This window comes from Ascaphus truei, chromosome 21 (genome assembly GCF_040206685.1).
Source record: "Ascaphus truei isolate aAscTru1 chromosome 21, aAscTru1.hap1, whole genome shotgun sequence".
Classification (NCBI taxonomy): Eukaryota; Metazoa; Chordata; class Amphibia; order Anura; family Ascaphidae; genus Ascaphus; species Ascaphus truei.
In genome coordinates this window covers 17,128,037-17,143,596 of record NC_134503.1, presented here as the reverse complement: position 1 = coordinate 17,143,596, position 15,560 = coordinate 17,128,037, and the positions used below count along the sequence as shown (strand labels likewise).

The 15,560-nt window shown below is 43.5% G+C and overlaps 1 protein-coding gene across 6 annotated transcripts in view; it reads left to right on the top strand.

Annotated features, from left to right (window-relative positions):
- The window catches only part of PNPLA7 (patatin like domain 7, lysophospholipase), a 216,931-nt gene that overhangs the window by 84,943 nt on the left and 116,428 nt on the right, over positions 1-15,560 (top strand). For all 6 annotated transcript variants that reach the window (XM_075579164.1, XM_075579165.1, XM_075579169.1 and 3 more), the window contains 2 exons: positions 312-435; positions 12,792-12,905. In XM_075579164.1, coding sequence (XP_075435279.1) covers positions 312-435; positions 12,792-12,905 — 238 coding nt within the window. The remainder of the gene's footprint in view (positions 1-311; positions 436-12,791; positions 12,906-15,560) is intronic.

Below are 15,560 nucleotides of genomic sequence, written 5' to 3'. Positions count from 1 at the left end.
TGTTACACATGCATTATTTACATCAGTTATGCACGTATATGACGATTGCAGTACAGTACATGCATCGATAAGTGGAAAAAAGGTAGTGCTTCACTTTAAGTACATTTTCACTTTACATACATGCTCCGGTCCCATTGCGTATGTTAATGCGGGGTATGCCTGTAGTATTTATTGTCTATTTATCAGTGAACAATGGAGACTGTACTTTGGACAGAGACAGATGGAGAGTATCTCTTTGCCAACTCTGCCGCAGGACTCACTCAGTTCATCTCTGTATGCACCCCGCCTAATATACCTTCTGTATCTTGTAGGCAAGGTGACAAATCGGACTGCACCTACATTGTTCTGAATGGGCGTCTTCGGTCTGTCATCAGGAAAGACGATGGGAAAAAACAGCTGACTGGTGAATATGGACGAGGAGACCTCATTGGGGTGGTAAGATATTTTGTCTATCGAATTCAGACGTGTGGCTTCTCTTTACTCAAGGAACCCAACCCAGCAAAATTCAACATCTTGCACATAGTATTAAATAACGGTAATGACAACATTGTTCCTGAAGAAAGCTTTAGTTTAGAGGTAGTGGAAAGATGTGATGAGCCAGCATGAGACCTTCACAGATGTCGTTTGTATGTGTTTTTGAGAGAACTGGAGGTCTTTCGTCAGGGAATCTCCTTTACAAATGTTATTTGCGAAGATCTCTGCTCAGGAACATTGGAATTGCAATGTGGTGAAAACACCATCTTCAACCACTTGCTTTCCATTGGACCAGTAACACTTTCCTCTGCAAAGTTAAAATCTTCGCTTTGACCATTTCACTGCCCAGAATGTCTTAGGGCTGGCACGCCAGGGGGTCATTCTGACGTTCTAAGAATGTTATAAGGGTTTCGCTTGTTTTACGGGGTGATTGCATTTGCTTTGCTGCTCTGCAGCAGTGCACACCATCTGAATTTAATTGGAGGCTCCTACAGGGCGATGGCATTGGGGTGCAATAGATCCTTTCGGCATGAAGAGTTTAGCATGGTTACATTTGTTTGAGGTAAGCTATCAGGGACTGTACCTTTAAAATACCGGAACAGTTGACTGAGATCAGCGCATTACACTTTTATTAGCTCCCTAATTAACATGATGTGAAGTCGCCTTCTCCAGTTTAAGGAACATTACATTTCAATGGAGCTTAAATCTTTTTGATTTGGCTCGATTTAAATTCAATTGAGTGAGCAGGGGGAAATACAGCAGCTCCACAGCATATGTTTAATTAGATATTTGTTAAGGGCCTTCTAGGTGTGTGTGTGTGTGTGTGTGTGTGTGTGTGTGTGTGTGTGTGTGTGTGTGTGTGTGTGTGTGTGTGTGTGTGTGTGTGTGTGTGTGTGTGTGTGTGTGTGTGTGTGTGTGTGTGTGTGTGTGTGTGTGTGTGTGTGTGTTAAGAGTGGGAAAAAAAAAACTTTTTACATTCAAACATACTAACTTTTATCAATTCTACAAGGCCAGATTATAATTGGTCTGCCGGGGTTTCCTGGTTTGTGGATTTTGGTTAGCATGTAGAAGATCCCAACTCCTGGGTTGTCAGGTATTAGTTGCTTCAATTGTGGTTGCCGGTGGTTAGGGAATGTTTGAATGAGATTAATGAGTTGCTTTGTATATTCCTGGGTTGGATCATGCGTGAGTTTCTTGTAGTAGGTGTTGTCTGTGAGTTGTCTATTGCCTTCTTCTATGTATTTATTTGTGTTCATAAGCACCACTGCGCCTCCTTTGTCTGCTGGTTTGATGGTTGTTTCGCAGTTCCTTGATAGCAGATCTCTCCATGGGGGATAGGTTGTACATAGTTTTTTTCTGCTGTGTTGATGCTAGTAAGGAAACTTGTGATCTTAAGCTCTGTATGTAGCTGTCAAGTATGATGTTGCGTCCTGTTGGTGGTGTGAAGTACGTGTTCTTCTTCTTGTTGTTCTCTGTCATTATGGGGGTGCTATCTTTTTTGTGGAAGTATTCTTTCAGTCGTAGTCTCCTGAAGAATTCTTCTAGGTCTGAGAATAATTGGATTTGATCCAGTTTGGTGGTGGCACCGCAATATGCCAATATTTTCATGGCAAATCTTGAACAAAGATTCCTAACTACATGCCTCCACAAACCCTACAAATACTACAGATACATTGATGACCTGTTTATAATATGGACAGAGGGTGAAGAAAACCTAAAACAATTCCACGAGTCCCTGAACTCATTCCATCCATCAATTAAACTCAAAATGGATTATTCGGCAAACCTAGTAAACTTTCTAGATACTACAGTAGCACTGAAAGATGGCAAACTACACACATCTGTATACAAGAAACCTACTGACAGATGCAGTTACCTCCACAACTCCAGCTTCCATCCCACTCATACCAAACAAGGTATCATACACAGCCAGGCTATAAGATATCACCGCATATGCTCTGACACTGAAGACAGAAACAGGCATCTCACAACCCTGACCGAATCGTTCAGACAGAAGGGATACAAACCAATGACCATTGCCAAAACTATAACATCTGCAATAAAAGCCCCACGAGAACACCTGCTACACTACAGACAGAAAGAACCTACCACACGCATACCACTAGTGACCACATACAACCCTACCCTAGAGGGTATACGAAAAATAATCAAAGATCTGCAACCTATGCTGACAGAGGATGCGACATTAAAAGAAATCTTTCCCAAACCTCCCATTCTTGCATTCCGGCAACCACCAAACCTCAAACAGAAATTAGTCAGCAGAAAACTTCACAACGATTTTAAAGACATGGATAATGGCACAAAACCGTGCAGCAACAAACGCTGCAAACTCTGCAAACATATTTGCCAGGATCCCACAGCCAGTCACAACCATAGAACATTCAATGTTAAAGGTTCATACAGCTGCACATCCAGGAATTTAGTGTATATGATTCAGTGCAACAAATGTGACCAAGGTTGCTACATTGGGGAAACCAGACAAAAACTACAAGGAAGAATGAATATGCACAGACACTCCATACTCCATCACGAAGAAGGAAGATACTGCTCACCTGTGGGACATCACTTCTCACAACCAGATCATTCCATAAATGATCTAAAAATCAAAATCCTCAATGGAATGTTTAAAAGCACCCAAGAACAGAAAACATTTGAACTCAGAATGATAAGACCATTTAACACCAAAACCAAAGTACTTAATGCGGACATGGGCTTTCTCACACCCTATCAAAATTGCTTGTAATTATCCTGCTTGCCTCTGTTCTTATCCACACTTTATCTCCCCCCCAGTATCCCTCCCCACCTTTCTTTGACACTGTCCCCTGGCTTCAAACACTTAACACCCTACCTTATCTACAGTAAATATCTGTTGTTGTTTTTTTTTTTCCCCTCTCTCCACACTGTTTTAGCCATTGAACCCTTTGTATATCAGTATTGCCGACCTGAAGAAGAGAGGATAACTCTCGAAAGCTTGTCCTATGACATAAATTGTTAGTCCAATAAAAAAGGTATCACCGAATACTGAAGAACTCATTTATTCTGCACTATCGCAACTGGACTAACACGGCTATTTTCTGCTTTATATATATATATATATATGCAAATACAACTGTATGCTCATCTGCATGTCTTAGGCAGGTCTGCAACCCCGCCTTTCCCCATTATCACCCAGCATACAGCACTTCCACTGCAGCAAGGGATTCTGGGAAATGACATGCAAATGAGCACACAGTGTCACTTTTTGCCTCAAAAACCATTTTTAACATGGTTCCCTATGTGCTCATTTGCATGTCATTTCCCAGAATCCCTTGCTGCAGTGGAAGTGCATTTCCAAACAATTTAAAGTCCATGATGATGTGGGCTTGTTTTGCCGCTCATTTTCACTGGCCTGTTATTATGGAATAAACGCAGTTCTAAGTAAGAATCTGAGCACCAGAAATGGAAAGCAGTCAAGAAAAATTATCTTTTCTTGTAAATCATAACCTTTCATTTAAAGCTACACAGTGTCCTGGTGTATCTGTCTTTCACAGTCTACTTGTCAGTGTCTTTGTCTGTCACTGTCACATTGTTTGTCTCTGTCACGGTTTTGTCAGTCTCTGTCATTTATGTCGAGCATTACACAAGTACAGTATGTGTGATCACATGTATTGGAACTACAGTTGTGTGAAAAAGAAAGTACACCCTCTTTGAATTTTATGGTTTTACGTATCGGGACATAATAACAATCATTTGTTCCTTAGCAGGTCTTAAAACTAGTTCAATACAACCTCAGATGAACAACAACACATTACATATTACACTGTGTCATGATTTATTTAACAAAAATAAAGCCAAAATAGAGGAGCGATGTGTGAAAAACTAAGTATACCTTATGATTCAATAGCTTGTAGAACCACCTTTAGCAGCAATAACGTGAAGTAATCGTTTTCTGTATGACTTTATCAGTCTCTCACATCGTTGTGGAGGAATTTTGGCCCACTCTTCTTTACAACGTTGCTTCAGTACATTGAGGTTTGTGGGCATTTGTTTATGCACAGCTCTCTTAAAGTCAAACCACAGCATTTCAATCGGGTTGTGGTCTGAACTTTGACTGGGCCATTGCAACACCTAAATTCTTTTCTTTTTCAGCCATTCTATTGTAGATTTGCCGGTGTGCTTGGGATCATTGTCCTGTTGCATGACCCAATTTCGGCCAAACTTTAGCTGTCAGACAGATGGCCTCACATTTGACTCTAGAATACTTTGTTATACAGAGGAGTTCATGGTCAACTCAATGACTGCAAGGTTCCCAGGTCCTGTTGCTGCAAAACAAGCCCACATCATCATGGACTTTAAATTGTTTGGAAATGGCCTTATAACCCTTCCCAGATTGATGGGCAGCAACAATTGCTTCTCTAAGATCATTGCTGATGTCTTTCCTCCTTGGCATTGTGTTAACACACACCTGAATGCTCCAGACCAGCAAACTGCTAAAACTTCGGGTTTTATGGAGGTGGTCACACTTGCTGATGATCAATTAATCAAGGGCATTTGATTAGCAGCACCTGTCTGCTACTTAGCATCTTAATTCCTATGGAAGCAGTAAGGGTGTACTTAGTTTTTCACACATGGCTTCTCCATTTTGGCTTTATTTTTGTGAAATAAATCATGACACGGTGTAATATGTCATGTGTTGTTGTTCATCTGAGATTGTTATTATGTTCTGGTATGTAAAACCATAGAATTCAAAGAGGGTGTACTTTTTTTTTCACACCACTGTATACCCTCCTCGTAAGAGCCTGTCCTGGTGTCATCTCACTCAGGCTTCAGATTTTCCATTTGGGAATCCAATACGACAGGAGTGTCAAGGTTCACCGACAGGTCAGGTTTTCAGGATATCACTGCTTCAGCACAGGTGGTGCAGTCGTTGATTGAGCCACCTGTGCTGAAGCAGGGATATCTTGAAAACCTGACCTGTTGGTGGGTCTCGGGCCACCCATGCACAAAGATGAAACACTTGTCTATATATTCTCCATACTTACTGGCCAACATTTAAAAAAAACTGTGCAGGGAGATTTGAGAGGAAAGCAATATTTTCTGACGGGGCATTCCATAATATACAAGAAGTGTTTAGCGGCATTGGTGGAAGGAGCAGCTCAGTGATTTAAAGACACAGGCTCTGATGATGACACAGAGTTTGCAGCAGGGGAACCTGGTTCAAATCCCGGTGTCAGCTCCTTGTGACCTTGGGCAAGTCACTTTACCTCCCTGTGCCTCAGGCACCAAAATCATAGATTCTAAGCTCTACAGGCCCAAAACTCGGGCCTGCAAATATTCTATGTACAGCACTGTGTCCACTGTCAGCGCTATACAAGAAAAAGAAAAGAAAAAACATTGGTACATGGCTCTTGAGCTCCATTCATTTGAACAAAGTTCAGAACTTCCCTGGCATGGAGAAGGGACTACCCAGCATCTTGAATATGGGCGTTGAATGAGGGACTTTTAGTGACGTCACGACGGTGGCGTCAATATGTGAGGCGGCGGTATCGAGATAAGCTGCTAGACCAGGTTGCATGGCGATATAACATATCTTAAGCAGATAGTCTCGGGTAAAACGTTTTAGGAGCTTTATGTGTCAGCTCTATATTGAACTTCTTTTTTAAGGGCTTGCACAATGGGTGTCCATGTTAAGCAGAGTTACAAAGTATTAGGCTTTGTCCCCGCTGGCGCTGAGCGCGCTCATGCTTGGAGAGCTCTCCAAGCATGAGCGCCGGGTGTCCTTAAAATTTTTCGCAAGCGCTCGCGGGGAGGGGGGACGCTGCAGGGGAAGCTGAGCACGCTAGAAAGTTGAAAACATTTGTTTACCTAAGCGCCGAGCGTCGGTGAGCGTGGGCCCGTGTATATGCGCGCGCATCGCGTGAGCGGGGACTTGCATATATATAAATATATGCAAGTCATCTCGCCAAGCACCGCCCGCTCAGCGCTAGCGGGGACGCAGCCTAAGGCCCGGGCCATAGAGGGGTGGGTAGAGCGGAGGCGCGCTAACGCTGAGGCTCGCCTGCTTCAGTCAGCGCGATTGCACGGACTTGCAGGCGAGCCAGCGTGCGCGAAGGGAGCCGGGGGGAGGTGGTTGGAGGCGGGGTAGTGACGTCGCTGGGCCAATCGCCCGCGACGCACTGACGTCAATGTCACGGCGCCGACGTCACGGCGCCGTGACGTTGACGCTGCTGTGCTGTGATTGGAGGTTTTCAGCCGACAGTGCGCTGAAAAACAGCCTGGCGTTCGGCTGAAACCTCCATCTCGTCAGCACGCCTGCGGACGCTCGCGTGAGCCCCCTCTCAAGGCATCCTCATTGAGGATGCAGGGGCTCAGCGCGGAGCGTCCGCACGCCTCAGCACGGCCTGTCCGTCTATGGACTCGGCCTTACACTATGATCTGCTGGTTCTTTGATACCAAGTTACTATTAAGAGTGTCCATGTTAAGCGGAGTTACAAAGTATTTTATTATAACTTGCTGGTCCTTTGAGACTAATAACAAAAAGAGCCTGTATAATTCTACTATAATAAACTTGCTATTGCACTTGGTACTGTATATGGGGAGATCATCTGCTGATATATAGAGATATATGCAGGGTGTGCCCTTTAATGATTACCAATAGACTGAGTAGTTATAAGTTACAATATACAACACTGTATCTATGGTATATGGATTTCTACTGGCTATATACCAGTGCTAGATCAAGTTGCTAAAAGCACTGATTGGTTACACCACTGCATTCTCTATTGTAGCTACTATATCCTATAGCGTTTTATCAACTAATTAATATAGAGATATTCTGCTATACTAATTGAAGATACCTTTCAGTTATGCTTTGACCTATGCTAATAACACTATTTGGACTAATACCAGTGGTCAGCAGGTTTGATTTGCCCTTCACTTGGGGATTTAAATTATCCCTGTAAATAAATCACGAGCGTCGTTGTTGATGATAAATAAAACGTTATTATTTTTTCATATATTCTTCTTTGAAGTCAGTGGTACATACAAGGTGCATTTAATACCTTGCTCTATAGGAATAATGAAATTCCTGATGACTCCATCATATTAATGACACTAATATGTACTCTGCGTGCAATATACAGGGACCTAATGTGAGAGCTGCCCCTCACATACCAAGTTACTGATTATATGGGCATTGAGCAAGATCTTTTGCCATTTCGTTCTCGGTGGAATTACAAGGCAGTCTCACTGATTTGAATAGCAATTCACAGCAATTTGTGATGCTCTGTAATACGATCCATGATTCACCAATCTAAAGTGTAATTAAATTCTGCATGTTGCCTTACTTTTAGGGGTATTAATCTCCTTATTTTCAGGGGACGTGAGATGCATTACACAGCGGTGCTGTTCCGTGACTACTATTATTTTTTATTATTCATTTGTTACAAAGTGACTTTAATTATCATTTTTCACCCTGATAACATAGAGTAAAATTCTCCAGCAGTTGTCTATTTTGAATTAAATTTGAATGTAGATGAATATTTTGGGACATTTTATTTGTAATGCTCTGCTGTATATCTCAACCCGATAGGATGGAGGACCTGGTTTTGAAACGCTTAGGCTAAGGCCCCGGTAACTCAGCTGCAACGCGCGCCCGCGAGATTGGCGGCGCGTGCAGCCGATTACCTGGTCTGCAGTGAGCTGTAGGAAGAGAGACCGGGGGGGGGGGAAGGGGCCTGGCGGGGGAGTGATGGGGGCGCGGCCATGACGTCACCCGGCAGGTTCGCCCTCATTGGCTGAACCGCCGGGGGGTGTGCCGTATCGCTCGACGCGAGTCCTGCTCTCAATTCTATTGAGAGCAGGAGCAGCTCTCGCCTCAGCGCTGCGGCCCCCCCTCGCAGCGGGTCCGGCGCCATTGAGGGGAGGGCTCTCGTCCGTGCAGCGTCCGCCACAGCAGACGCTGTAGTAGGCAGCGGGGTCAAGCCCTTATACACAAGTCTTGCTTTAGAACAAGTGTTACGTGCTTTCTCCTTATTACCAACCACATATAACGGTGTACGCATTACGAGGCTGTATTTTAATTGAGCTGCATGTACATTAGGGACAGTGTAATAAGTCACATTGACTTCTTTAAATAGCACTACATCTGCTATTTGTTGCTTTTTATGGTGGGTGTTAAAACGCAACACAAGACTAAAATAGAACATGACGCACTTGCAAAATAAAAGCGTAGAGTTTTCTGTATATAGTTGCTAGGTAAGCCTTTTTCTTTTTTTTTCTTCTCATCTCCACTAATTGCCCCAGCGTTTGCTATTTCTGTCGGAAACACTATGCAGGGATTTGAAATCCCACATATGGTTTCTCTGTTGCCGCGATCTGCAGAAGCCGAGCATCCTACAGTGTTACCAAGGAGTTGAAATGCCACAGGTCAGGTTTGATGCTCGTGCCCGACTGCAGGTTTCTCGTGGAGGTACGTCACCAAGGCACCCTGGCATCTGGCTGGGAAATGAAGAGCCGGCTTTGCGCTAGTTAAGAGGTGAAATGCAGGACGTGTTAGACTTTTAGATTTTTCTCTAAGATTCATTTTTAAGCCAAGGGCCGAAATCGGGGAGCTGTGGAGGTTTTGAGCAGCAAAATGGCATTTTGGTGGATGCGCACCAAGTTTGACTCCATTGAAGTCCGAGATGCCAATGCTAAAAATGAGTGAAAATGATTGCAAATCAGTGAAACACACGGAAAATTCTGAGGTGGCAGGTCTGCTCGTGTGTAAAAAGACAGCAACTATTCAAACGCTTATAATAAATACCGATGTCTTCTTTGTATTAATAACATATCCGTATGTCGTGGGCTTGCTTGTTTGTTTTAGGGCCGCTCCAACAGAGTGGCCCGCCCGACCAAAACTGAAGTGAAGCCACCTCCACTCCACTTCTGTTTCCGGCATCCGGGACCTGGTCGCATTACGTCATCGCTCCTGGGGCAGTGACATGACGCGCAACTGGCATACCTCACACACTGTAATGGTTAATGTTCCCGAAAAAACAATAGCAATACACCTTAAAGAAGCAATCCAAGCATGCAGATTTTTTTTATTTTTAACATTGGATTGAAGCTGGGCGTCTCCAGAGCTGAACCTCAATAATTTCAGCTCCGGGACCCCCTGCTTCCGGAGATAACTTCTTAGGGGGTGCCATTAGCCGCTCAGCTAGCAGGGTTGACGTAATGGCGGAGTTTCAAAGCTCCTGCATCCTGTGGGCTAATAGTAAGCCGGGACGTCATATGGTTCGACTTCCTATTGGCTCACGTGACACGGGAGCTTTAAACTTTGCTCAGGTAACGGACACCCCCTTTGGCGGTAAGCATTTTATTGGAAAGCATGGGGTCCCTGGCGCTAAAATGAATGGGGTTCAGCTCCGAACACCACCTGCTTCAGTCCTGTGTTAAAGAAACATAATAGAAAAAGCCCATTAATTGCTCCATTTAAGACCCTTTACTGTCAATGTACAATCTGGTGTCACCTGAGTTTGCCTTATCCTAAAATGAAGGGTTCCTCAGGTGAAAACAAATTACCATAGGATTATAGTGGGGTGTTGTTGTTTGTGCGTCGCATTTAAAAAAAACAAACAGAAAAATATGAAATTATAATGTCCGTTCTCGTAGACTGTGGTTAGGATAATAGTGTGATTGTATTTGCCATGCTAAAGTTTCATTTTATTATTAATTAAAAATCTAATTTCAGGTTGTAACCAGTTGTCTCTGAATCCTAAGGAACCCAACCATTGATTTACTGAAGGGGTGACCTGGCAATTGGATCATATCAATAGGGGTGTGGGGTGCTTGGGGGAGGCAAAGGATTTGAGAAATAATAAATAGCAATATTATAATGCCTGACGTCTCTGGCGAGGGGTCATGTAGGCACATTAAAGGGTATTATAATCTTCACTGGTCCTACATGATCAGAACAAAAAAGCGGTAGTATGTTGGTTCCAAATAGCAGCGCCCCCCCCCCCTACTCATTTTAATTTGTTTTAAGTAGACTTGGGATCCGGGGGTCCTTAAAGCTGAACCGTGCTATTGTAAGCTCTGACGATTTACCTTTTCTATGTGATCAAGTGAGTTGGCATCTTTGTAGCTCGCCCGGTGAGTGTTTGAGTTTGTAGAGAAGTTATTTTAATGTAAAGGGGCAGTCCCTTCTTAGGCCAAAGAATATTAAGGACAGTGCCATGTTTGCCACAGCCGTGCTGGCTGGTTTTTTTTTCCGTGGGGGGGGGAGCTGTTTACTGACCCGAACTTGGGCAGATCGTGGCCTCCATTATTAGTAAGGACATCAATGTCACGGTCAGAGTCCAACATACTAGAAGAGTTAAGCAACTTGAATGGTAAATACCTGGGAGAAGGCTGCATTAGGCAACAGCCAGGGTGTAGACGCGTGTGCGCTTGCGCTCTACGCATTTAAATACCTTCCTGATGAATGCGTCCAAGGTGCAGTTGCGTGCGGGCGCACGTGTGCTTGGACCGGAGCTGTGCTTGGGGAGACAGTAAAATTAGTTTTTCCGGCACGATGGCTCGTCGCGTAACCAGGTAAGAGCCAATCAAAGTACAGCAGACTGGCAAACCAATGAAAATCTAGCATGTGATGTGACGTCACGGTACTCTCGTCATTGGCACGCCCCACTCTAGTCTGACACGGCCGCCTCCCATCTGTGGCACGCCCCCCTCCCATCCCTGCATGAGCACGCAGTGAGCAGGACAGCCAATCGCTCCAGCTTGGGATGACGCTGACGTCATGCCTCGTGAGTCTGAGCGCGCGTCTCCTCACCCTGGCCGCAGCCTTAGGGGAAATAGAAACCACGTGGTTTCAAGGAGCTACGTTTGGTGGAATAGCTCGTGCGTCTGCTGCCAGGAGAGGGAGGACGTTCCCTGAGCCACACACAGCATCTAATGCTGGAACAACAGGCTGTATACCTGAATTTCCGGAGGGACATCTGACTGTGATGCACCGGTAGCAGTGAGGTCTGATGTACTGAAGTAAACATTCGGCGAGCAGCTACTTGTTGGCGCATGAGTTTACCCATACAGTGCTTAATTTGCATTGACAAATTGTGAGTGTGCATTTGTCTTGTGATTTTTTATTAAAATTTTGTTACCAGATTTTACACATGGATCGGGCGCTTTTTCTCTTATTTCTCCAATAGAATTTGCTGGGAGGTTGCTGACCCCAAAGAAGAAGCAGCCCGGACGTTGTAATCTCCATACAAAATCATCAACTTTTTTTGTGGAAAACACATATATATTTTTTTAGTTAATTTTTTACACGTTTTTTTTTTAATTTTTTATTTGACATTTTTTAACATTTTCATTTTTTGGTTAATACATTTCACCTAATCATATTATATTTTTATAATCATATTTTTCAGTGTTTTTTGCAATAATAGTTCATCATTCATCATTTTTTATTCAATATATTTTTTTAACACAACAATTATACATATACAATTTTTACATTTTTTTTTTTATATTTTACACACACTCACCATCAATACTTATGACCACCATCTGAGTTCCTACATATATTTTATAATAATAAATTTTTACAATTGTTTTATACGGGTCATCTGTGCTAACATTTGTTGTGGTTTGTTTGTTGTCAGGAGTCTACTGTGGGGCTAGTACACACCCAGGCGCGGTTGAATCTTTTAATTAATATATATATATATATATATATATATATATATATACACATACATGTAGAGGTATCAGTACCGTGTTAGCCGAGCTTCAATAATCAAAAAATAAATAGATGATACCGTTCTGTGGCTAACGAAATACTTTGATGTCACGGTCCGGATTTCCGTGGTTCGCCCAGGGAGTGAGAATGGTTAGTCTTGCTACATCTGAAAGAAATGTTAGAATCAGGTACAGAACGTCACTTTCCAAGTGATGTCACTGTATTGCAAATCTGGCATAAAATTGCTAAATTAGACCGTACCTATAACCCTTTTGCTACTACAGGGTAGAGCAGTGCGCTGCAAACCGCTGTGACAGCATGATGTCTCCAACTTCGATTTTACTATCAAATTGCCTTTTTATGAGTTAATTAGCAACGTTGAGCGGTAGGTGCATTATTGGCGTTGTGATCGTTTGGCAAGCAGTGATGTTGTTTATTGGACTGAACAGAGGATTGTGTAAAGATGTAGTTTGTTCATAAAAAATCTTGTGTCAAGTGTCTCCTGCAGCCTTCGGAAGTCCACAGCTTAAAACTGCAACACACAGACTGCTATTGACGGTCATCAGTCCCTTCATCACTCATCTCTTTTTAGGTGGAAGCTTTAACCCATCAGCCAAGAGCCACCACCGTGCACGCAGTGCGGGATTCTGAGCTTGCCAAGCTGCCAGAGGGAGCCCTGACTTCAATCAAACGCAAGTTTCCCCAAGTAAGAGGCAAACTTTTCATAATCGGTGGCTCGTCCATGTGCAGTAATGTTAGGGGATAGGAAGGAAATCGTTGTCTAGCGCTGATAGACTTTGGAACTAAGCAATGGCTTTAATCAATGGCTTGATAAGATCTCAGCCGGCAACGTGATATATTGTTTTCAATTCCCTTTTGAAATGATTTCCGGGAGACCCCAGAGAGACTTTGTGCTGCTGCGGCAGCAACAATCTCAGCTATTGACACACACTGCTGCTTCTTTGCCCTGTTCCATTTACGGTTGGCTTTTCAATAAATTGCTCCGCTTCCTACCCACACCAGATCAAGTAAGCGCACGGGTCTGCTTTATTCCAGGGCAATGGTGTCATGTATTGCTAATCATCTCAATGTATGTTTACCACTGTTCTGGTGGAGGCACTTATAATGTCAAGACAATTACAGAAGTATGCGAGGCGCACGGGTTAGGAGGGGGAGTACCTGTTTATATAAGAAAAAAAGAGTTTAGTCTTTTAACGATGTAAAAACCATTGGATTAAACTAGTTAAGAGTTTGGTTTCCATAAGGCAAGAAGATAAAAATAGCTCATTTTATTCAGAAATTCTAATACTGTATACAAACGTCTGTCCTTGCAGAAAATAAAAACTATTTTTGCAATGATCTAAAATACATCAAACACAAACACATAGCAAAATGCTTCTGCACATTAAAAGATCCCCGGTTTGTTTATTTCAAACAAATACTTGTGCACTTTTCAATAAACCTCTTCTTTTGATGATAAGGCGCTAGAGATATCCAGGATGAGGAACTATTGATAAACTAATGGGGAAGGCTCAGCAATGGGATCATATAAATATAGGGGTTAGTTAGAGGCAATTTAAAGCATGCAAATGTTTTTATTTTAAACATAGTATTGAAGCAGGCGGTCTCCAGAGTTGAACCCCATTAATTTCAGCTACGGGGAGCCCCTTCTCCCGGAGATACAGATATAGGAGGTGCCGCCCAAAAATACAAAAAACACAGCGCACAACGCTCATAGTGCATTAAATGATATCTTTAGTAACCAAAATAAGGAGGTAAGTATTGTGCAGACCTGTGCAGTGACGGGCATTGCGCACACAAGCGGAGGTCATTCTGGACTGCTGTTCACCTACGTGAGACTGTACTAGCCTTTCCCTAAGGCGAGAGGCTGAAATACCAACGATTGGAGTGGAGATTATCCAGACCCTACACCGAGGCTATTGGAGTGAGAAGGAGAGAGCCACGAGACTCTCACGGGCGTCCGTTGGTGTTTGGGTAACAATAACCCTGAAATGCTTGTTTATTTTATTTAAATGTACGCACAATACTTACCTCCTTATTTTGGTTACTAAAGATATCATTTAATGCACTATGAGCGTTGTGCGCTGTGTTTTTTGTATTTTTGTGTGCTTATAGGGGGGACCAGAGCCATCCCTGGTGTCACAGCTGCAGACGCTCCATATACTTCAATATATACACAAGGTCACCTATTCCATTGTATTACACTTATCACGTCACTTATATATTGTAGTCACGCACTTATATTTTGTTCACCTTTTTCACATAGGAGGTGCCGGTAGCTGCTCGGTTAGCAGGGTTAATATAATGGCCGCTCTTCACAGCTCCCGCGCACTACGGGCAAAATAGGGAGCTGTGATGTCATCAGGTTCGGCTTCCCGTTGGCCCGCGTGACGCGGGGACTTGAACCTTTGCAGAGATACCAGCACCCCACTTTGGAGGTCTGTATCTCGGGAAGCAGGGGGTCCCCGGAGCTGGAAATTAACGGGGTTCAGCTGCGGAGACCCCCTGCTTCAATCCCATGTTAAATAATTATAAATAAAAGAGGTCATGAATTGCTCCTTTAAGGGATACAGGGTTTAGAAACGCTTGTTTAAAATATAGGAAGATATCAGTCTACAGAAATATCTATCCCTCATCAGAGCCCATGCAGCTGCTCGAAAACTGTATTTAAAGATGAAAGTCAGCAATTTCATGCTGAGATATTGCCCCTTGCAGCCCCGGACTATACATCAACACCCCTGTCTCATATCCATTAACTTAGCAAGGGCAAGAACCAAGCTGCATAATTAGCTGAAGACTTGATCACGCTAGTCACATCGCCTCTTGTAACACGGACTGCCAAGTCATTGGCGTGAATTGTGTGCTCTGTGAGGATGGGATGCCAAGCCCCTGAGATTTAACCAATTGGGGGCTGAGCGGAAAAGCGTAACTGGTGTGTTTCTGCCACCACGTCCACTCCCTCCCCACTGAGGGTGCACAATGGGTCATTGCAACACAGTAGCAGAACTCCTAGGATAACACTAGTCGGAGATTAAAAGGTTTTTTTCCCCCAGAGACCCAGCTTTGGAAATGTAGAATTAATAATTGTTTCTGAAAAAGGACGAGGCTCATAAAAGTGTCACTTTGATGTATTGCAGAGCCTTCCAGCAGCAGTAGTGATTAGCCACGCTGCACGAGCACATACATATGTGTAAGGGTGCAGGGGTGTGAGCAGCACCCATGCTCACTAGGTTGCTCCTCGCTCCGCAGAATTTTCTAAAGGTGCAGTCCCACACAGCAACATAAAATGTGACAGCCCCCTGCCCGGAAATCCCTAATTAAAATAGCTGGAATGGCTCAA